We start from the raw sequence: 24,388 nt of genomic DNA on the forward strand, positions 1-24,388 counted from the left end.
TAAATTGTGGTTTGGAAAATATTGAGATTTGCAGCATTGAAACTAATGAGACACTTAAATTGTGCCAGAATCTATGTTCTCAAAGGTACAGAATGGGGTTTAATTGCAGGATCACATTCTATATAGTGAGTGTAGGATATAATTAATAATTAAAGTTATCCTTTTGATTTTATTATCAATATAAATTGAAATGTTGAGCAGCTATCTAAATATCATGTAAATAGGAACTGGTTTTTTAGACTGACAATTCAGAAAGAATTATGGTTGTGCCACAATATAACAGGTAAATTAATAAAACATATAAATAACATTTAAAAGTTCTGGCATATTTTAAAGAACTGTAACCCTGAGATTGAAAATCTGATATCTGCTTGCAAATACTTGAGAAATATAAGGGACACTAAAGTAAATAGCTACTTTCATGATTCTGACAGAGCATGCAATTAAAACAAACCAACATTTCCAATTGACATATATATGCACTCTTTCTCATAGTGTATAGTATACATACAGTATATGAGTCTGTGATTGGCTGATTGCTGTCACATTATACAGGGGGCAGGAAATGGAAGAAATTTTGAATTGGTCAGAAAAAACATTCAGGGGCCTATTTATGAAAGGCCTGTCGGACATGATCCGACATTGCGGATCATGTCCGGCAGACCTCGCTAAATGCGGAGAGCAATACGTTCTCCGCACTCAGCATTGCGCCAGCAGCTCTTGTGAACTGCTGGTGCAACACCGCCCCCTGCAGATTCACGGCCAATCAGCCGGTAGCAGGGGGGTGTCAATCAACCCGATCGTATTTGATCGGGTTGAATTGCAGCAATGTCTGTCCGCCTCCTCAGAGCAGACGGACAGGTTATGGAGCAGCGGTCTTTACACCGCTGCTTCATAACTGGTGTTTCTGGCAAGCCTTCAGGCTCGCCAGAAACACGGGCCCTCAAGCTCCATACGGAACTTAATAGATAGGCCCCTCAGAGTAAGTTTTATTGCACTGGTATTTTTTTATGTATTTGTTGATTACGCAAATCTACTTATTAAAAGGGACATTCCAGCCAAAATTGGAATCCACATGTATGCATTTCAGTTTTGAATAGAAGAATTTTTGTAATATACATGTATTAGAAAAAAATGCTTCTTATAAAAGCTATAGCTGTTTTAAACGTGTATTTAAGTATGCACCGTGCACCAGCATTTTAAACATGGCGCTCAGAGAGCCTAAGGTTCTTGTATCATCTGGTAATGACTCAATTTGTTAATGGCTGACATAATACTAGCTCTACCGGTGCTCTGAGCAGCTGCAGTATTTAAAATACTGGTGCACTGAGAATATCTAGCTATGCCTCACATGCACGTGCATAGAAATAATTTAACATTATAACAGTGACAACTTTTACTAGAAGCATTTTTGCCAATACATGTATATTGCAAATAGGTTTCTATTCAAAGATGGAATTCATCTATGTGCATTTAAATTCTGTTTAATGGTTCTTTAAGAGCTTATGCTGAAGTGTGAAGTAGGCATACTCAGTTTTATGTCTGTGAATTAATTCCAAGAATGAATGATTTACATATTGGTGCTGTTCAAATTGCAGTTTAGTGAAAAGGGTCCCATTCTGTTTATCCAAAAACTGAAGAGAATATTGCCATTAACTGGTATTTTACTTGTGATGCCAAATCTGTGGTATACTATGTGGCATGATTTATTTAGGTGAGGTGAAAAGTAAAATACTGCATTAAATAACACAAGTCTTATTAAGATTGCAAGTTATAGATCATGTAAAATTTGGGAATTTTATGGATTCTAAATAAATATCTAATTGCAACCTTAAACAGCATGGTCTGTTGTGTTGTTTATCTTTGCACACAGTCATCTATCAATGGTTTTCCATAACCTGTGCATGTGCATTACATGACACTGTGGTAAGTAGAAAACATTTTCAATAAAGTTACTTATTGATGCAGTTGTACAAATATCTTCCAAGCAAAGAAAATTGACTCCAGGGGTCTGATGATCTAAAGGTCTCTGGTCTGGCGAGATTATCTAAGACATCTCGTCAGTACTGTGAGGTTCCTCAAAAAGTTTTAGAAAGGCACATTTTTTTAGCTTTAGAACGGTTTATCTCACTGTGCAGTTCTGTTTGTGAAGGAAAGACACAAAGATTGCTATAAAATACTGAAAAATAGGCGCCAAAATATTTTGTGTGATTTCTCCCCATGCTGGCGAGTTTTTGATTTTCAGGCCCTAGATCTCCAAAAGATTTCATAAAACCAGACTTTGGGAAACTGGTATTACATACAAACTATGATATACAATACCAAATATATCACACAGAGAAAGGAGGAGATCGATTAACAGTGCTTTGTGTGAAATTTGGATTCAGTATCAAAAACTAGCAAACGAAAGACATGTATGCAACTAGAAGAGAAATAGATTTATTCTGTTCTTCCCAGGGACAAATTTTGGTATGTATAGATTATATATATATTATGGAAAAAGAGGTATAAATACTGAAGATACTAACCCACAGTATTGATGGGTCTTCGAAAGGGCATGATTCCTCTGGAAGTGCTGGAGAAAAGACCTTGCCCAAAGAAAACACATGGAGCAAAGCCAATCCAGTGCTGGAATAGGTTTTGAAGGTTCTTTAGCCAACTTCCACTTTCAAAATGATACTGCTGAAGTACCTCATTTTCACCAAATGAATAGACGGGAACCAAAGCAGACCTACGTTGTAATCAATAACAGAACCTGAGAAAGAAGGTATTATCCATATTTATACTACCCCAATAATTTGTCTTAGTTTTCTACTCTATATCATCTGCAAAATAATTATTTATAAAAATAATAGTTTATTTAGACATGAGAAAATATTTCATTGGAAAAATGTTCAATTAACCCACAGCTATCTAATTATCTCTGCTAGATTTTTATCATGATTGTAATAATTTTTATTTTTATTTAATATACATATATTGTATCATGCCAGTGAACAAGGGCTGACATTAGGCCCGAAACATGTTTGGCTGCTGTTGCTCTATGTCAGTTACAGGACTGTAGCTGATTTTCCCTTTTGTTTTTTCTTTCATGTTTTTACATGCAACTGATTTTAACATTTTTTGTACCAAATAAAGCTGTATTTTTCAACTTTTAACAATTTGACATATACTTTTTTCTTTTTCATATGGTCTGGAGATGCGGATTAGCAGAGGGTTTGTATATATATATATATATAAATGCAGTTGTGAGTTGACAGGCACATAATATTTACTTCATTGTTATCCTCTCTACTCTACTGTATGCAGTCAGTATCTGATTTACCACATTCTGTATGCTACAAGGATAAAGGAATGTTCAGTTCTTGAATAAAAGTGTATTTGAAACTGATCATCTTGAAGAACACTATTATATATTTGGACATATTCAAGTATATAAAGTTAAAAAGACATAAAATTCAAGTTCCTTTCTTTAATTTAGAGCACGTGATAAAAAAAAATGTCCAATTTACTTCCATAATCTAATTTGCTTTGTAACAAAGGATACAAAGAAAATGAATGATAATAGAAGTAAATGGGAAAGTTGTTTAAATTGTATGCTCTATCTGAATTATGAATGTTTGAACCTTTAATATTTTGATAACAGCAGTGGTAGGGATCAAATAAATTGGTTGGCAGGGATCACATAATGGTTGATGAGCTATCCTATGCAAGCACATACAAGACATAAATTAACACATTTTTTCCCTCTAATGCCGATTAAGCTATGATGTCACGATTAAGTCCCCAATTAAACATTTGACTAAGGCTTATAAAATCCCATGAGGCACCTTTCAAGTGCTTTGTTATCATGTCATTAGTTTCCTTAGCCCCCAGATACCATCAGTGGTGTTCCTGGTTATCTATTTCTCCTTAATAAATGTATTTCCTTGTGTTATATTATGACTTCTGGCTTTCCTCAGCTGTTTTGTGTCACTTCCTGACCCTTGTTTGTCATTGCTTTGTAAATGGTTTTAGGGGGTTGACCTCTTAGCCTGACACCTTTACTTGGTCTTCTGCTTAACCTTGCCAATATATTGGACGAATACTTGGTGTTTATGCTTGGCTTCTCCCGATGACTTTACACTTGCCTATCCATTGTGCATCTTTGTTGGTCTGGATGGTCTACCTGTCTTGACCTTGGCTTTTCCCTTGACTATGGCTTCCCATTTCCTTTAAGCACATTGACCTACCAGCCCCCCATGCTAATTCCCTCTCTATGCAAAACAGAATGAAAAGCAGTCTGCCAGGAATGAACAGCAGCATCAATAGCTTGTTCTATGGCCCGGTTACCACCTGGTAGTAGCTTCTTTCTGCCCAATTGTGCTTTTCACAGAGGAAAACTTTCCTGTAGTATATCAGTCTGATCCCGCCGACATGGTCAGTCCAGCCCCGAAATACCAGGCAATTCTCCTCTGAACAAGGAACATGACAACCCCAGACGATCGTTTCGGCCTCCTTTGGGCCTCGTCAGTGAGGTGCAGCCATATCCCTCTAAGCACATTGGGCAAGGAGTCCACGTCTGGTTTCCCCCATCACCCTTAGGGAGACTATCCCCAGGGTCATATTTACATATGCAAAACAGAATGAGAAGCAGTCTGCCAGGAATGAACAGCAGCATCAATAGCTTGTTCTATGGCCCGGTTACCACCTGGTAGTAGCTTCTTTCTGCCCAATTGTGCTTTTCACAGAGGAAAACTTTCCTGTAGTATATCAGTCTGATCCCGCCGACATGGTCAGTCCAGCCCCGAAATACCAGGCAATTCTCCTCTGAACAAGGAACATGACAACCCCAGACGATCGTTTCGGCCTCCTTTGGGCCTCGTCAGTGAGGTGCAGCCATATCCCTCTAAGCACATTGGGCAAGGAGTCCACGTCTGGTTTCCCCCATCACCCTTAGGGAGACTATCCCCAGGGTCATATTTACATATGCAAAACAGAATGAGAAGCAGTCTGCCAGGAATGAACAGCAGCATCAATAGCTTGTTCTATGGCCCGGTTACCACCTGGTAGTAGCTTCTTTCTGCCCAATTGTGCTTTTCACAGAGGAAAACTTTCCTGTAGTATATCAGTCTGATCCCGCCGATATGGTCAGTCCAGCCCCGAAATACCAGGCAATTCTCCTCTGAACAAGGAACATGACAACCCCAGACGATCGTTTCGGCCTCCTTTGGGCCTCGTCAGTGAGGTGCAGCCATATCCCTCTAAGCACATTGGGCAAGGAGTCCACGTCTGGTTTCCCCCATCACCCTTAGGGAGACTATCCCCAGGGTCATATTTACATATGCAAAACAGAATGAGAAGCAGTCTGCCAGGAATGAACAGCAGCATCAATAGCTTGTTCTATGGCCCGGTTACCACCTGGTAGTAGCTTCTTTCTGCCCAATTGTGCTTTTCACAGAGGAAAACTTTCCTGTAGTATATCAGTCTGATCCCGCCGACATGGTCAGTCCAGCCCCGAAATACCAGGCAATTCTCCTCTGAACAAGGAACATGACAACCCCAGACGATCGTTTCGGCCTCCTTTGGGCCTCGTCAGTGAGGTGCAGCCATATCCCTCTAAGCACATTGGGCAAGGAGTCCACGTCTGGTTTCCCCCAACACCCTTAGGGAGACTATCCCCAGGGTCATATTTACATATGCAAAACAGAATGAGAAGCAGTCTGCCAGGAATGAACAGCAGCATCAATAGCTTGTTCTATGGCCCGGTTACCACCTGGTAGTAGCTTCTTTCTGCCCAATTGTGCTTTTCACAGAGGAAAACTTTCCTGTAGTATATCAGTCTGATCCCGCCGACATGGTCAGTCCAGCCCCGAAATACCAGGCAATTCTCCTCTGAACAAGGAACATGACAACCCCAGACGATCGTTTCGGCCTCCTTTGGGCCTCGTCAGTGAGGTGCAGCCATATCCCTCTAAGCACATTGGGCAAGGAGTCCACGTCTGGTTTCCCCCATCACCCTTAGGGAGACTATCCCCAGGGTCATATTTACATATGCAAAACAGAATGAGAAGCAGTCTGCCAGGAATGAACAGCAGCATCAATAGCTTGTTCTATGGCCCGGTTGCCACCTGGTAGTAGCTTCTTTCTGCCCAATTGTGCTTTTCACAGAGGAAAACTTTCCTGTAGTATATCAGTCTGATCCCGCCGACATGGTCAGTCCAGCCCCGAAATACCAGGCAATTCTCCTCTGAACAAGGAACATGACAACCCCAGACGATCGTTTCGGCCTCCTTTGGGCCTCGTCAGTGAGGTGCAGCCATATCCCTCTAAGCACATTGGGCAAGGAGTCCACGTCTGGTTTCCCCCATCACCCTTAGGGAGACTATCCCCAGGGTCATATTTACATATGCAAAACAGAATGAGAAGCAGTCTGCCAGGAATGAACAGCAGCATCAATAGCTTGTTCTATGGCCCGGTTACCACCTGGTAGTAGCTTCTTTCTGCCCAATTGTGCTTTTCACAGAGGAAAACTTTCCTGTAGTATATCAGTCTGATCCCGCCGACATGGTCAGTCCAGCCCCGAAATACCAGGCAATTCTCCTCTGAACAAGGAACATGACAACCCCAGACGATCGTTTCGGCCTCCTTTGGGCCTCGTCAGTGAGGTGCAGCCATATCCCTCTAAGCACATTGGGCAAGGAGTCCACGTCTGGTTTCCCCCATCACCCTTAGGGAGACTATCCCCAGGGTCATATTTACATATGCAAAACAGAATGAGAAGCAGTTTGCCAGGAATGAACAGCAGCATCAATAGCTTGGTCTATGGCCCGGTTACCACCTGGTAGTAGCTTCTTTCTGCCCAATTGTGCTTTTCACAGAGGAAAACTTTCCTGTAGTATATCAGTCTGATCCCGCCGACATGGTCAGTCCAGCCCCGAAATACCAGGCAATTCTCCTCTGAACAAGGAACATGACAACCCCAGACGATCGTTTCGGCCTCCTTTGGGCCTCGTCAGTGAGGTGCAGCCATATCCCTCTAAGCACATTGGGCAAGGAGTCCACGTCTGGTTTCCCCCATCACCCTTAGGGAGACTATCCCCAGGGTCATATTTACATATGCAAAACAGAATGAGAAGCAGTCTGCCAGGAATGAACAGCAGCATCAATAGCTTGTTCTATGGCCCGGTTACCACCTGGTAGTAGCTTCTTTCTGCCCAATTGTGCTTTTCACAGAGGAAAACTTTCCTGTAGTATATCAGTCTGATCCCGCCGACATGGTCAGTCCAGCCCCGAAATACCAGGCAATTCTCCTCTGAACAAGGAACATGACAACCCCAGACGATCGTTTCGGCCTCCTTTGGGCCTCGTCAGTGAGGTGCAGCCATATCCCTCTAAGCACATTGGGCAAGGAGTCCACGTCTGGTTTCCCCCATCACCCTTAGGGAGACTATCCCCAGGGTCATATTTACATATGCAAAACAGAATGAGAAGCAGTCTGCCAGGAATGAACAGCAGCATCAATAGCTTGTTCTATGGCCCGGTTACCACCTGGTAGTAGCTTCTTTCTGCCCAATTGTGCTTTTCACAGAGGAAAACTTTCCTGTAGTATATCAGTCTGATCCCGCCAACATGGTCAGTCCAGCCCCGAAATACCAGGCAATTCTCCTCTGAACAAGGAACATGACAACCCCAGACGATCGTTTCGGCCTCCTTTGGGCCTCGTCAGTGAGGTGCAGCCATATCCCTCTAAGCACATTGGGCAAGGAGTCCACGTCTGGTTTCCCCCATCACCCTTAGGGAGACTATCCCCAGGGTCATATTTACATATGCAAAACAGAATGAGAAGCAGTCTGCCAGGAATGAACAGCAGCATCAATAGCTTGTTCTATGGCCCGGTTACCACCTGGTAGTAGCTTCTTTCTGCCCAATTGTGCTTTTCACAGAGGAAAACTTTCCTGTAGTATATCAGTCTGATCCCGCCGACATGGTCAGTCCAGCCCCGAAATACCAGGCAATTCTCCTCTGAACAAGGAACATGACAACCCATAGGAGGCCGAAACGATCGTCTGGGGTTGTCATGTTCCTTGTTCAGAGGAGAATTGCCTGGTATTTCGGGGCTGGACTGACCTTACTTGGCGGGATCAGACTGATATACTTCAGGAAAGTTTTCTTCTGGGAAAAGCACACTGGTCTAAAAGAGGCTGCTTCCGGGTGGTAAATCGCCATAGAACAAGCCACTGAGCTGTTGTTCGTTCCTGGTAGAGCGCTTCTCTCTTTGTATGCAAATTATTATGACCCTGGGGAAGTCTCCCTATGGGTGATGGGGGAAACCAGACGTGGACTCCTTGCCCAGTGTGCTTAGAGGAATGTGGCTGCACCTCACTGACGAGGCCCATAGGAGGCCGAAACGATCGTCTGGGGTTGTCATGTTCCTTGTTCAGAGGAGAATTGCCTGGTATTTCGGGGCTGGACTGACCTTACTTGGCGGGATCAGACTGATATACTTCAGGAAAGTTTTCTTCTGTGAAAAGCACACTGGTCTAAAAGAGGCTGCTTCCGGGTGGTAAATCGCCATAGAACAAGCCACTGAGCTGTTGTTCGTTCCTGGTAGAGCGCTTCTCTCTTTGTATGCAAATTATTATGACCCTGGGGAAGTCTCCCTATGGGTGATGGGGGAAACCAGACGTGGACTCCTTGCCCAGTGTGCTTAGAGGAATGTGGCTGCACCTCACTGACGAGGCCCATAGGAGGCCGAAACGATCGTCTGGGGTTGTCATGTTCCTTGTTCAGAGGAGAATTGCCTGGTATTTCGGGGCTGGACTGACCTTACTTGGCGGGATCAGACTGATATACTTCAGGAAAGTTTTCTTCTGTGAAAAGCACACTGGTCTAAAAGAGGCTGCTTCCGGGTGGTAAATCGCCATAGAACAAGCCACTGAGCTGTTGTTCGTTCCTGGTAGAGCGCTTCTCTCTTTGTATGCAAATTATTATGACCCTGGGGAAGTCTCCCTATGGGTGATGGGGGAAACCAGACGTGGACTCCTTGCCCAGTGTGCTTAGAGGAATGTGGCTGCACCTCACTGACGAGGCCCATAGGAGGCCAAAACGATCGTCTGGGGTTGTCATGTTCCTTGTTCAGAGGAGAATTGCCTGGTATTTCGGGGCTGGACTGACCTTACTTGGCGGGATCAGACTGATATACTTCAGGAAAGTTTTCTTCTGTGAAAAGCACACTGGTCTAAAAGAGGCTGCTTCCGGGTGGTAAATCGCCATAGAACAAGCCACTGAGCTGTTGTTCGTTCCTGGTAGAGCGCTTCTCTCTTTGTATGCAAATTATTATGACCCTGGGGAAGTCTCCCTATGGGTGATGGGGGAAACCAGACGTGGACTCCTTGCCCAGTGTGCTTAGAGGAATGTGGCTGCACCTCACTGACGAGGCCCATAGGAGGCCGAAACGATCGTCTGGGGTTGTCATGTTCCTTGTTCAGAGGAGAATTGCCTGGTATTTCGGGGCTGGACTGACCTTACTTGGCGGGATCAGACTGATATACTTCAGGAAAGTTTTCTTCTGTGAAAAGCACACTGGTCTAAAAGAGGCTGCTTCCGGGTGGTAAATCGCCATAGAACAAGCCACTGAGCTGTTGTTCGTTCCTGGTAGAGCCCTTCTCTCTTTGTATGCAAATTATTATGACCCTGGGGAAGTCTCCCTATGGGTGATGGGGGAAACCAGACGTGGACTCCTTGCCCAGTGTGCTTAGAGGAATGTGGCTGCACCTCACTGACGAGGCCCATAGGAGGCCGAAACGATCGTCTGGGGTTGTCATGTTCCTTGTTCAGAGGAGAATTGCCTGGTATTTCGGGGCTGGACTGACCTTACTTGGCGGGATCAGACTGATATACTTCAGGAAAGTTTTCTTCTGTGAAAAGCACACTGGTCTAAAAGAGGCTGCTTCCGGGTGGTAAATCGCCATAGAACAAGCCACTGAGCTGTTGTTCGTTCCTGGTAGAGCGCTTCTCTCTTTGTATGCAAATTATTATGACCCTGGGGAAGTCTCCCTATGGGTGATGGGGGAAACCAGACATGGACTCCTTGCCCAGTGTGCTTAGAGGAATGTGGCTGCACCTCACTGACGAGGCCCATAGGAGGCCGAAACGATCGTCTGGGGTTGTCATGTTCCTTGTTCAGAGGAGAATTGCCTGGTATTTCGGGGCTGGACTGACCTTACTTGGCGGGATCAGACTGATATACTTCAGGAAAGTTTTCTTCTGTGAAAAGCACACTGGTCTAAAAGAGGCTGCTTCCGGGTGGTAAATCGCCATAGAACAAGCCACTGAGCTGTTGTTCGTTCCTGGTAGAGCGCTTCTCTCTTTGTATGCAAATTATTATGACCCTGGGGAAGTCTCCCTATGGGTGATGGGGGAAACCAGACGTGGACTCCTTGCCCAGTGTGCTTAGAGGAATGTGGCTGCACCTCACTGACGAGGCCCATAGGAGGCCGAAACGATTGTCTGGGGTTGTCATGTTCCTTGTTCAGAGGAGAATTGCCTGGTATTTCGGGGCTGGACTGACCTTACTTGGCGGGATCAGACTGATATACTTCAGGAAAGTTTTCTTCTGTGAAAAGCACACTGGTCTAAAAGAGGCTGCTTCCGGGTGGTAAATCGCTATAGAACAAGCCACTGAGCTGTTGTTCGTTCCTGGTAGTGCGCTTCTCTCTTTGTATGCTAATTCCCTCTCTAGCAGACCTGTTTCATTCTCCTAGAAGAGGTGTATGTAAAAGCGTGGTAAAACCTGTTACTTAATTCCTACATATCTCCAAACTGTTTTAGGTAATATTTACAGAAATACTGGTCTGTTAAGGCTTCTTGAGCACTGGTATATAAACACAATGTTTATAGGCAATGTAGCACAGAAATAGCTTGAAGACAGGAGGTTTTACAGTACTTACATGGTAAGATAAACATGACTTAATATGCATGAGCTTAGAAATAGGTAATTGTAGTGGGTCTCGGTACCCCAAACTGGGTATACCCGGTAAAGTCATCCCACCAAACGCCAACCCATGAACCGCCACTGGATACCTGCCACTATTAGAATAACGGCCGCTGCAAGCTGTTATAGATACCTCCAATAACATTAGCCAAGACTGAATGCTTGAGGGTCAAAATAGGAACTGCTTTATTGCACAGAAAACACAGCTTTTATACATTTCCAACAAAAGGGGGGTAGTTATAACAAATATTATACAATGAGACAAACATCAGACAATGGTTAGTTAAAGAAGATTCTAATCACATCCTGACTTACAAAAGGACAATGGATGACTCACACAATAACAGAAAGACACTTCACACCTAGACTAGATATACAGACACATAACAGCAGGAGGTTGCAATAAGCTCAAACATTCCGAGTCTGAGGGGGGGGGGGGGGGGGGGGGGGGGTTGGAGCAGGCAATATACTGAATTGGGCTGTCACCTTATACTCCAACAAAACACAGGAATCCCAACTCTGATTCAGTTCCCTCCAGTCCTCAGAGTCTCTGGGAATACATGGAAACTGTGTAAACCTGAATCTAGGGTAAAAGTACTCCAAATGTACCCTGGGCACCCACCTCCCAAATCATAGAATCCCCTCAAGTTCCTGGGTCCATAGTCGGTGGGGAGGAGGCTGGCCTGCAGTCCTCTCCAAGTACAAAAGTAACAGAAGCTTCCGTTACAGTAATATAAACGTATCTGGGTATTTAGAAATCAAGACAACTAGAGGTCCAATACAGGGTCCGATTTACTAAAGCTCATTGGTCTGGAAAAATGATAAAAGAAAAGCTGTTTATCTCACTAAGCAGGGTTTTTTATGTGATGGAGAGACACACATATTACACTGTACTGCTTAAAAAATACCTCAAATGATTTAGCATGATTTCTCTCCATGCAAGAAATGTTTTGATCATTCAGTCTACAGGCAACTCCAAAAATTAAAAAAATAAAATGAGAAAAAAAAACCCAAACAATTATTAAAAGCCACCTGCCACTATCCACAAAATCTGATGCATTTCCCAGTAAGCAAAAACAATACAAATCGTACCCACACACACCTGCGGCGCATAAAACATACTGTTATTCAAAAGACAACAGGAGGACAAATTAAAGACTCATAACCTGTTTGGCATTATATGTTATATACATTTTAAAGGATAACAAATATACCAAGTGGAAGGCACTACATTCGGAGTATGGGGAATTTGATAAAAGAATCAATATTATCTGACATATAATCAACAAAAAAACATTTCCAACCATTTGAGCAACACTAATTGCAACTGTCACCAAAATTAAATGGACATTACTAAATGAAACCTTCAGTTCTTTTATTGAGATTAAGACAACATATGCCACATGACAATTTGTACAGAAGGTTGAGGGAGTGGGTGATAAAGAGGTCATGGATAGAATTTACCTTGTTGCAAATAGAGCAAGAGTTCTTGAGTACACAAGAGAAGGTGGTCCTGTACCATCTCCTGCAAAACCCTATTTTTTAAAGAAGTCGTGTATTTTCTGTAATATTTTAATGTCTTGTCATTTGCTTTGTGATGTTCTAGCATTGTTAACTCTTTGCTATAACTTCCAAATGTATAAGTTGACTAATGGCATAACTTCAGCCTCCTCCAAATTCTGATGTCTGTTTATTTTAGCTTACCCCAATCTAACCTGGCCTATTGGTATTTATGACTGTCTTTGATCATGTTATTTACTAATTTAGTGGACCAGCTAATTTCTCTTTCCTATTAATATAGAACATGAATGGGGTGACATTGCAGGGTTTATCATTGCAAGGCAGCTAACATTATTGTAATATCAAATGTTTGCATTTCTTAAGTGAGCATTTTATAAGTGAGGCACTGAGAATTAGGCAAAATAATTATTTAAGAGATGTACTAAGAATTAGGCAAAATAATTATTTAAGAATTAGAATAAGAACTGAACAAAGGACAATTCACTAGGCAAGTGCTAATGTTAAGCTGTGTTTTATGTTTCATTGTTTCCCTTTTTATACAAATGCTCCATATCTTCATGTTCCTTCTTGCTACCTCTTGCAAACAACTTTATTAATTTAATCCTTCCCCCTCACCACCTGCACTATTAATTGGCCCATCTCTTTTACCCTCACCTCACTTTTGCTCTCATGAACTACACACATTCTTAAAGGGACACTGAACCCAAATATTTTCTTTTGTGATTCTGATAGAGCATGCGATTTTAAGCAACTTTCTAATTTACTCCTATTATCAAATTTTCTTCATTCACTTGGTATGTTTATTTGAAAAGCAAGAATGTAAGTTTAGATGCCGGCCCATTTTTTGTGAACAACCTGGGTTGTCCTTGCTGATTGGACAGCACAAATAAACAAGTGATGTCCATGGTACTGAACCAAAAATTTGCCAGCTCCTTAGCTTAGATGCCTTCTTTTTCAAATAAAGATAGCAAGAGAACGAAGAAAAATTGATAATAGAAGTAAATTAGAAAGTTGCTTAAAATTGCATGCTCTATCTGAATCATGAATTCAGTATCCCTTTAAACTCTCAATACTGCAAATATGTATCTTATCTTATATCGCTGTCACTCTAGCTCATACTAGCTGCTGGCAATAGGTCACCTAATCCTGGCCCCCCTCACAACTTTCTAAAAGAAACATGTCTCTCTCCTTCAGATACAGTCTCTCCTGCTGCATTTTCACATGGGGTCACCACTTCAGCCACACTCCTAGTTCTGGTAACCGATAAGGAGGCGGCGTAGGTATTTTACTTTCCTCTCATTGTACCTTTCACCAAATACAACCCATCTCTTTCCTCCCTTTCTTCCTTTGAAACCCACAATTCTCTTATTTTCTCCCCTCTCTATAAGTGTTGCAGTCATATACCACCCCCCCCCCTGGCTCCTCAACTCAATTTCTAGATAATTTTGCTGCCTTGCTACCTTAATTCCTCTCCTCAGACACCCCTGCCCTAATTCTTGGGGATCTTAACCTCTCTGTTGACAATCCCATTGCCCTGCTTCAAAACAACTTCTCCAGCGCACTTCCTCTTTTGGTCTGTCACAATGGACTGACTCTCCTATTCACAAAGATGGACATTCCATTGATTTAAATTTCAGCTATCAATTCTCTCTTTTAAACTTCACAAATTCTCATTTTCCTCTTTCTGACTATCATCTTCTTACTTGCAACGTCAAAGCACTTCCTACAACTCTACCTCTATCTAACCCTCACACCAAACTCCACAAAAGCATCAAGTCACTAGATCAGCAACATATCTCAAACACACTCAAACCACTCCTTTCTGCTTTGATCTATCTATCTGTAACTACAACTCTCTTACATCATTCCTTAACAATTTGGCACCTCCTACCCTAACTAGGAAGTCACACACTCATCCCCAGCCCTGGCATACTCCTCTGACACACCACCTATGCAGATGCTCCCGCACTGCTGAGCGACATTGATAAAATTATCAGTGTTCAGCTGACTTTCTTCTTTACAAGTTCATCTTGAACTCCTATTATTCTGCCCTTAAACTCTTTAAGCAAGACTACTACTCTTATCTTTCTCCAAACCCAAAACTTCTGCTCCCCACTTTCAATACCCTTCTCCGCCCACCCCTACCTCCTACTACTACTTCCCTCTCTGCTGAAGATTTTGACAGACATTTCAACAACAAATTTCATCAGAAACTAAATCATCTCTCAAAATACTAACAGTTTCCAACCCCATCAACAGCTCAAAATCATCCAAAATCCACAAAACCACAAATTCAGTTCTTTTGCCCCTGTTACTGAGGAAGAATTTTCTGCCCTTATATCGTCCTCTCACCTCACTACCTGTCCCCTCACAGCTACTTCCCTCCCTCTCTTCTACATTTACCCTTATCCTCAACCTCTCCCTCAGCACCGGTATATTTCCCTAACCTCTTAAACATGTACTAGTCATACTTATCCTCAAAAAAACTATCGGTCCAACCTCCCCATTTAACTACCACCCTATTTCCCTACTCCTCCTTGCCTCCAAACTTCTTGAAAAGCTAGTATATACACGTTTATCTCATTTCCTTACATTAATTACCCTCCTTGACCCACTACAATCTGGATTCCACCCCCAACACTCCACAGAGACAGCAGGTTTTGGAGGAGTAAAAGGTAAGTATTTCTACAAATCCGGTGCAATGTAAACTTTCATCAATGAAAGTGCCCCTGTTTTTAAAAGTTTTTTTAAAAACTGGGCACTCATTGCTGAAAATTGACATTCACTTTAAGGTTACTAATTACTTATTTATAGTAAAATTGAAAGGCCGCTTCTCTCTGTTAATCCTTCTCGATCTGTCTGCAACCTTTGATACTGTTGACCACCCTCTTTTGTCCAAACCCTCCAATCCTTCAGCATTTGTGACACAGTCCTTTGATTCTCCACCTAGCTGTCTAACCATACCTTTATTGCAGCCTACTTTGGTGCATCCTCTGCACCTCTACCACTTTCTGTTGGGGTACCACAAGGCTCTGTCCTTGGCCCCCTTCTCTTCTCAATCTATATGTCATCATTAGGTTCCTTAATAAAGTCCCACAAGTTTCAATATAATTTGAATGCTGGTGACACCCAAATCTACCTTTCTGCACCAGACCTATCACCTTCCTTGCTAATTCGTGTCACTAACTGTCTCTCGAATATTTCATTTTGGATGTCCTCTCATTACCTTGAGCTAAATCTTTCCAAAACTGTGCCCATTATATTCCTCCCTTCTTCCAAAATCTCCAGCCCCCCCCCAATCTTTCTATAACTGTTGATAATAGCATCATTACCTCAACCCCGCATGCCCGATGTCTTGGGGTCACACTTGACTCAGATCTCTCTTTCACTGCTCACATCCAAACTGCTGCAGTTTCCCCCTGAAAAACATCTCCAAAATTCCCCACTTCCTTACACAAGACACAGCTAAGATCTTAATCCACTCTCTCATCATTTACCACCTTGACTATTGCAACTCCATCCTCTCTGGTCTCCCTAGTTGCCGTCTATATCATTTACAACCCATAATGAATGCCTCTGCCAGGCTAATCTTCCTTACACATTGCTCTTCTTCTGCTGTACCTCTCTGCCAGTCCCTTCACTGGCTTCCTATAGCCTCCAGAATTTAACACAAAATTCTGACTCTGACATACAAGGCCCTCAATGGCACTGCTACCCCTATATATCATATCTCGTCTCCAGATACCCTCCCTCCTGTCCCCTTGGCTATGTTCATGACCTTCTCCTTTCCTCCTCTTTTTGCTTCCTCACATTCTCATCTACAGAACCTCTAAAAACTGGCCCCTATTTTGTGGAACTCTCTAGTTTTGAAAGTTTCAAGCAACTCTTTAAATACTCTACTGTTTAGGAATGCATAAAATATACGCTAAACTTTTCCAACCTAACACCTAGATTACGAGTTTTGTCGGTAAAGGCCCACGGTGCTAACGAGCCTTTTTTTTTCAGCGCACCCTTAAGACAAAACTGGTATTACGAGTTGTCTGAATGGCTGCGTTAGCCTCAGAAAAGGGAGCGTTGAGCCAAATTTAGCTCCACTTCAACTCTCAATACAAGCGTTGCCTACGGTAGCGGTAAGCTGGAAAAACGTGCTTGTGCACGATTTCCCCATAGGAAACAATGGGGCTGAGCTGGCTGAAAAAAACCTAACACCTGCAAAAAAGCAGCGTTCAGCTCCTTACGCAGCCCCGTTGTTTCCTATGGGGAAACACTTTCTAAGTCTACACCTAACACCCTAACATGAACCACGAGTCTAAACACCCCTAACCTTACACTTATTAACCCTTAATCTGCCACCCCCGCTATCGCTGACACCTGCATAATATTATTAACCCCTAATCTACTGCTCCAGACACCGCCGCAACCTATCTTTCTATTGGGTTCTTGTAAAGCGCGGCTATTCATCCGTAAGGGTCTCAAGGCGCTGAGGGTTGCAGTTCAGTCGAAGAGCCAGGTCTTGAGGTCCTTTCTGAACTTAGTTAGGGTGGTAGCTTGTCTAAGGTGCAGCGGGAGGGTGTTCCAAGTCTTGGCGGCCAGGTGAGAGAAGGATCTGCCTCCCGCTGTGGTTTTCCTAATGCGGGGGATGACAGCGAGGGCTTGGTCGGCCGATTGAAGTTGTCTGGCAGGGGTGTAGAAGGTAACGCAGTGGTTCAAGTATTCGGGACCGATGTTGTGGAGGGCCTTGAATGCATTGGTGAGAAGCTTGAAGGTTATTCTTTTGTTGATGGGGAGCCAGTGCAGGTCCCGCAGGTATTTGGTGATGAGGCATTGACGAGGGATGTCAAGGATTAGTCTGGCCGAGGAGTTCTGGATGAGCTGTAGTCTCTTTTGGAGCTTGATGGTGGTGCCGGCGTAGAGTGCGTTACCATAGTCAAGTCGGCTGCTGACGAGGGCATGAGTGACAGTCTTCCTGGTCTCGGTTGGGATCCATTTAAAGATCTTTCTCAGTAGGTGAAGTGTGTGGAAGCATGCAGAAGAGACGGCGTTGATTTGCTGGTCCATGGAGACCGATGAGTCCAGGATGACGCCTAGATTTCGTGCATGGTCGGTGGGGGTTGGAGGGTGTCCGAGCGCTGTGGGCCACCAGGAGTTATTCCATGCGAATGTGGTGGGACCGAGGAGGAGGACTTTGGTCTTGTCTGCGTTCAGCTTTAGGCAGTTGTAGTTCATCCAGGTGGCAACTGCTGTCAGCCCTTCGTGGACGTTTCTCTTGGCGGTGGTAGGGTCACTGGTGAGTGAGATGATTAGCTGGGTGTCGTCGGCGTAGGAGACGATGTTGAGGTTGTGTCGTCGGGCGATGGCGGAGAGAGGGGCCATGTAGATGTTGAATATGGTGGGGCTCAGAGAAGAGCCTTGGGGTACACTGCAGCTGATTTCTGTGGGCTTGGAGGTGAAGGGTGGGAGACTAACTTTCTGGGTTCTGCCGGTGAGGAAGGAGGTGATCCATTCCAGGGCTTTGTCGCGTATGCCGGCATCGTGTAGTCGGTTGCGGAGCGTGAGGTGGGAGACAGTGTCGAATGCTGCTGAGAGGTCTAGGAGAATGAGGGCAGTGGTCTCTCCTCGGTCGAGTAGGGCAAGGATGTCGTCTGTGGCGGCGAGAAGGGCGGTCTCGGTGCTGTGGTTGCTCCTGAAACCAGATTGGGAGGGGTCCAGGGTGTGGTTGGCTTCAATGTAGTCAACGAGTTGCACGTTGATGGACTTCTCGATGACTTTGGCCGCAAAGGGGAGCAAAGAGATTGGGCAGTAGTTCTTCGGATCCTATAACCTACGTTATAGTTATGAACCCCTAATCTGCTGTCCCTAACATCGCTGACACCTACATTATAGTTATTAACGCCTAATCTGTGTCCCCCAACGTCGCCGCCACCTACCAACACTTATTAACCCCTAATCCGCCGACCAACATCGCCGCCACTATAATAAATGTATTAACCCCTAAACCGCCGCACTCCCGCCTCGCAAACACTATAATAAATTTTATTAACCCCTAATCTGCCCTCCCTAACATCGCCGCCACCTACCTACAATTATTAAACCCGAAACTGCTGCCCCCAATGTCGCCGCTACTATAATAAAGTTATTAACCCCTAAACCTAAGTCTAAACCTAACCCTAACACCCCCCTAACTTAAATATAATTTAAATAAAACTAACTAAAATTACTATTATTAAATAAATTAATCCTATTTAAAACGAAATACTTACCTAGAAAATAAACCCTAATATAGCTACAACATAACTAATAGTTACATTGTAGCTATTTTAGGATTTATTTTTATTTTACAGGCAACTTTGTATTTATTTTAACTAGGTACAATAGCTATTAAATAGTTAATAACTATTTAATAGCTACCTAGTTAAAATAATTAAAAAATTACCTGTAAAATAAATCCTAACCTAAGTTACAAATACACCTAACACTACACTATCAATAAATTAATTAAATAAATTAACTACAATTAGCTAAACTAAAATACAATTAAATAAACTAAACTATAGTACAAAAAAAACACTAAATTACAAAAAATATTACAAGAATTTTAATCTAATTACACCTAATCTAAACCCCCTAATAAAATAAAAAAGCCCCCCAAAATAATAAAATCCCCTACCCTATACTAAATTACAAAGTAATCAGCTCTTTTACCAGCCCTTAAAAGGGCTTTTTGCGGGGCATTGCCCCAAAGTAATCAGCTCTTTTACCTGTAAAAAAAAATACAATCCCCCCCAACATTACAGCCCACCACCCACACACCCCTACTCTAAACCCACCCGATCCACCCTTAAAAAAACCTAACACTATACCCCCCTGAAGATCACCCTACCTTGAGCCGTCTTCAGCCAGCTGGCCACCGATGGAACAGAAGTGGACATCCGGAGCAGCAGAAGTCTTGATCCGATCAGGGCAGAAGAGGTCCTCCAAGCGGCAGATGTCTTCATCCAAGCGGCATCTTCTATCTTCAATCAACCGGAGCGGAGCCATCTTGAATCCAGTCGACGCGGAGCCATCCACTTCTTCCGATGTCCTAAGTCCGAATGAAGGTTCCTTTAAATGACGTCATCCAAGATGGCGTCCCTCGAATTCCGATTGGCTGATAGGATTCTATCAGCCAATCGGAATTAAGGTAGGAAAAATCCGATTGGCTGATTGGATGAGCCAATAGAATGCGAGGTCAATTCTATTGGCTGATCCAATCAGCCAATCGAATTGAACTTCAATCCGATTGGCTGATTATATCAGCCAATCAGATTTTTCCTACCTTAATTCCGATTGGCTGATAGAATCCTATCAGCCAATCGGAATTTGAGGGACGCCATCTTGGATGATGTCATTTAAAGGAACCTTCATTCGGACTTAGGACATCGGAAGAAGAGGATGGCTCAGCGTCGGCTGGATTCAAGATGGCTCCGCTTTGGTTGATTGAAGATAGAAGATGCTTCTTGGACATCTGCCGCTTTTTATTTTTTGTAATTTAGTGTTTGGTTTTTTTGTACTATAGTTTAGTTTATTTAATTGTATTTTAGTTTAGCTAATTGTAGTTAATTTATTTAATTAATTTATTGATAGTGTAGTGTTAGGTGTATTTGTAACTTAGGTTAGGATTTATTTTACAGGTAATTTTGAAATGATTTTAACTAGGTAGCTATTAAATAGTAAATAACTATTTAATAGCTATTGTACCTAGTTAAAATAAATACAAAGTTGCCTGTAAAATAAAAATAAATCCTAAAATAGCTACAATGTAACTATTGGTTATATTGTAGCTATATTAGGGTTTATTTTCTAGGTAAGTATTTAGTTTTAAATAGGATTAATTTATTTAATGATAGTAATTTTAGTTAGTTTTATTTAAATTATATTTAAGTTAGGGGGGTGTTAGGGTTAGGTTTAGACATAGGTTTAGGGGTTAATAACTTTATTATAGTAGTGGTGATGTTGGGGGCGGCAGATTAGGGGTTAATAATTGTAGGTAGGTGGCGGCGATGTTAGGGAAGGCAGATTAGGGGTTAATAAGATTTATTATAGTGTTTGCGAGGCGGGAGTGCGGCGGTTTAGGGGTTAATACATTTATTATAGTGGCAGCAATGTCCGGTCAGCAGATTAGGGGTTAATAATTGAAGGTAGGTGGGGTCAAGGTTGGGGGGGCAGATTAGGGGGTAATAAATATAATATAGGTGTCGGAGATGTTAGGGACAGCAGATTAGGGGTTCATAGGGATAATGTAGGTGGCGGCAATGTCCGGTCGGAAGATTAGGGGTTAAATAATTTTAGTATAGGGTTTGCGATGTGGGGGGGCCTCGGTTTAGGGGTTCATAGGTAGTTTATGGGTGTTAGTGTACTTTGTAGCACTGTAGTTAAGAGCTTTATGTTCCGGCGTTAGCCCATAAAGCTCTTAACTACTGACTTTTATATGCGGTTGGATTCTTGGAGGGTCTACCGCTCACTTCTTCTAAGACTCGTAATACCAGAGTTAGGCAAATCCCATAGAAAAGATAGGATACGCAATTGACGTAAGGGGATTTGCGGTAGCCTCGAGTTGCGGAAAAAAAGTGAGCGGTAGACCCTTTCCTGCCTGACTCGTAATACCAGCGTTAGATAAAAAGCAGCGTTAGGACCCCTTAACTCTGCTTTTTAAGGCTAACGCAGAACTCATAATCTAGCCGTAAGTTTTTTTTATCCCCTTGAGCATGTAAGCCTATGAGCCCATTTGTTTGTAGATCACCTTCATGAGAGTTGAATGCTGATTTACAAGGGTACAACTCTTGGCAGGGACCTCTACCCACTTGTTTCCTATAAATGCTATCTTGCATATAATGCTTATAGCGCTGCAGAATCTGTTGGCACTCTACAAATAACTGATAATAAATAATAATAATTTGTACTATAGCAATAAAACATGACATATGCATAAAGACATCAATTGGTATAAAAGTAGACTAGAAAATATTGTAAACCACGATTTTAGATAATTAAAACAAACGTAAGGAGGTTAGTTTATAGTAAGGAATTTTAAGCACACAGGAAATGAGATAAATAGAAACCTGCAATTGTTATTCCCCCTTCCAGAAACTGCTTATTTTACTCTTGGACCTCCCTAAATATTAGTAAATAATAAAAAGGGTTAGACAGCTTCCTTATGTTTCAAGTAGAAATGCCTCTCTTAAAGGGATATGAAACAGATAGAGCGTACAATTTAAAATAAAAATAATCAAATTTACTTCGATTATCAAATTTGCTTTGTTCCAATATGCTGAAGAGATACCTAGATACATCTCTGGAGCGCTACATGGCAGACGATAGTGCTGCCATCTTGTGCTCTTGCAAATGGATTTCATTCTTGTAAAACTGCTGCCATAGAGTGCTCCAGGCATGTGCGTGCTCCTGAGCTTAGGTCCCTGCTTTTCAACAAAAAATACCAAGAGAACAAAGAAAATGTTAGAATAGAATTAAAATGAGAAAAGTGTGTAAAATTGCATGCTCTTTCTAAATCGTGAAATAGGGTTTCATATCCCTTTAACAAGCTTTTCCTTCTCCAGGTATGTAGAGGCCACTTTTGGGCCTCTTATTCAGATTTATTGAAAACAGTAAAACCCATAACATGATAAATGTATCTGATTTATTTATCTTTGCCCAAATCTTTAAGACTTTTAAAACTTTTGATGGATCATGACATCATCATAAGATCTGGGTCTGGTTGTACAGTTGTTATAATAGTTTGATATGGCCAAATAAACATCTAAAATGAAGACAACCAAGCCTAAGGAAAGCTGTCAGTAAGTGCAATCCTAAACCAAAGTTATGAACTGTTAAAATAATGCCGTACAGTGTTAGCAGGAAGTGTAGTCTGCTCTTGAAAATATAAGTTATGAAACATATGTGGCCTAACCTGCTTAGCAGGGATCTCTGCCACTGAAAGGTGGGTATTACTATAGGCATATTCAAACACACCATAATCCTTTTTAACTATTGAAAATCAGAATGTAACCTGTCTCTATTTAACATATGTTATAACTCACTTTGTGTTCCATCATTTAATGCACTATTTAGAACTGACTAATTATGCACATTCAGTCCAGAGGAGACAGGTGCACTATAACTTGCAGATTGTATTGCACTGTTTTTTCCTGCAGTAGTATTTGTAGTAAAGCAGGTAATTATGAGTAAGAATGTGAAAAGTGGTCCATGTTTTTAAAATATGCTGTTGCACACACAATCATTTTATTATTGAACCTTGATGTCCTTTAAAAGCGTCAAGCTTATGTTAATCTTTCACTAGCTAAATTGAGATAGCAAGTAATTTATATGAAATATGCTATATCAAAATAATTGATCATATTAAAAAAGACACCTGCCTTTAAACATATCCTGTAGTTCACCAATTCATTAGCTACCCTACATAATACACAATTCATGAGTGGAGGCTTGAGATCTACTTACCCATTCACAAGGGCCTTTTTTATAAAGCCTTTTCGGTTCTTTAAGGTCAGTATATGCTGTTGACTGGCACAGTTTAGGGCCTCTGCAGAACCTCCAACAACAATGACAACAACATTGCCAGTTCCATTTTTTGACAAGAGGAAGTCTATTGAGGAGTGAGTTACTGAGCACATTCCTACAACAGAAATCAGAACATTGTTTCTACTGCGTTGTGTTCCATTTGATCAAATATTTAAAGATTTTTATAGCTACTTTGTGGGGCTGTTGATAAGAGTTCTATTCCCCAATACATTATTTAAAAACAGACATACATTGCTATATATTAAGAAGGATCTAATGTCTATAAACATTTGAATCTCTTTCTGAGAAGAGGTTAGATAGATGTTTTTTTGAAGTTAGTGTTTAATCACACTTCAGTGGTACCAGGTACTGGCTCCTCTAGATATGTTTCTAGCTGAGGAGACTGCTCAACTTCTATCATGCATATGAACAAGCAACTGTTATTATATATACAAATATATTGTGTGTGACAAAAGGTTAAAAGGGACAGTAAAGTCATCATTAGACATTTATGATTTAGACAGAGCATACAATTTCAAACAACTTTACAATTTACTTCTATTATTTAATTTGCTTCCTTCTCTTGTTATCATTTGCTGATAGGTTTACCTAGATAAGCTCAGGAGCAGCAAAGAACCTAGGTTCTAGCTGCTGATTGGTGGCTGCATATATATACTGATTGTCATTGGCTCACCCATGTGTTCAGTTATAAACCAGTAGTGAATTGCTGCTCCTTCAACAAATAATACCAAGAGAATGGAAAAAAATTGATAATAGAAGTAAACTGGAAAGTTTTTTAAAATGGTTTGTTCTACCGAAATCATGAAAAAATGTTGGGTTAAAAGCTAATTTTAAAGGTAAACCAGGAAGCGCTTGTTTGTCTTCACCCTGGGATTATATTGCTTTTTAGCTGATAGGGATAGCACCCACGTAAAAAATGGTTTATTCAGCCAATTAATATTATTAAAATAGATGCAGTAATACATTTTTAAACATTCTCTTTTAGATGGGAAAAAATAAAACATAGCTGTTGTGCACTACTGTTCCAGATTAGAAATTTGCTAGAAGCGACATGTAAATCCTCTAAGGTTCTAACTTCAATAGATATAAAATATATATGCTCACCGGGGCAAAACAGCACTATGGACTCTCTTGGACTCCTTATTTGTGTAACATAAGATATTCATAATGAAATCTTTCACTCCACGGTGATAGCTTTGACAGCTAAGGCTATAAACTAAGCAGAAATGTGCATACATCTTCAGACAAATGTATTCATCAACATTTTGGGCCATTTGTCCACATAGCGACTAGAAATGGACAAATTGACTGGGGACC

At 41.8% G+C, this 24,388-nt stretch overlaps 1 protein-coding gene across 1 annotated transcript in view; it reads right to left on the reverse strand.

The window, feature by feature from the left end:
- Window positions 1-24,388, reverse strand: part of LOC128655341 (diacylglycerol O-acyltransferase 2) — a 107,315-nt gene that overhangs the window by 3,507 nt on the left and 79,420 nt on the right. The window contains exons 6-7 of the mRNA XM_053708990.1: window positions 22,991-23,165; window positions 2,529-2,731 (exon numbers count right to left, since the gene is read on the reverse strand). Of these exons, the coding sequence (XP_053564965.1) occupies window positions 2,529-2,731; window positions 22,991-23,165 (378 nt within the window). The remainder of the gene's footprint in view (window positions 1-2,528; window positions 2,732-22,990; window positions 23,166-24,388) is intronic.

The sequence above is a fragment of the Bombina bombina genome, chromosome 4 (genome assembly GCF_027579735.1).
Source record: "Bombina bombina isolate aBomBom1 chromosome 4, aBomBom1.pri, whole genome shotgun sequence".
In the NCBI taxonomy this organism is placed as follows: Eukaryota; Metazoa; Chordata; class Amphibia; order Anura; family Bombinatoridae; genus Bombina; species Bombina bombina.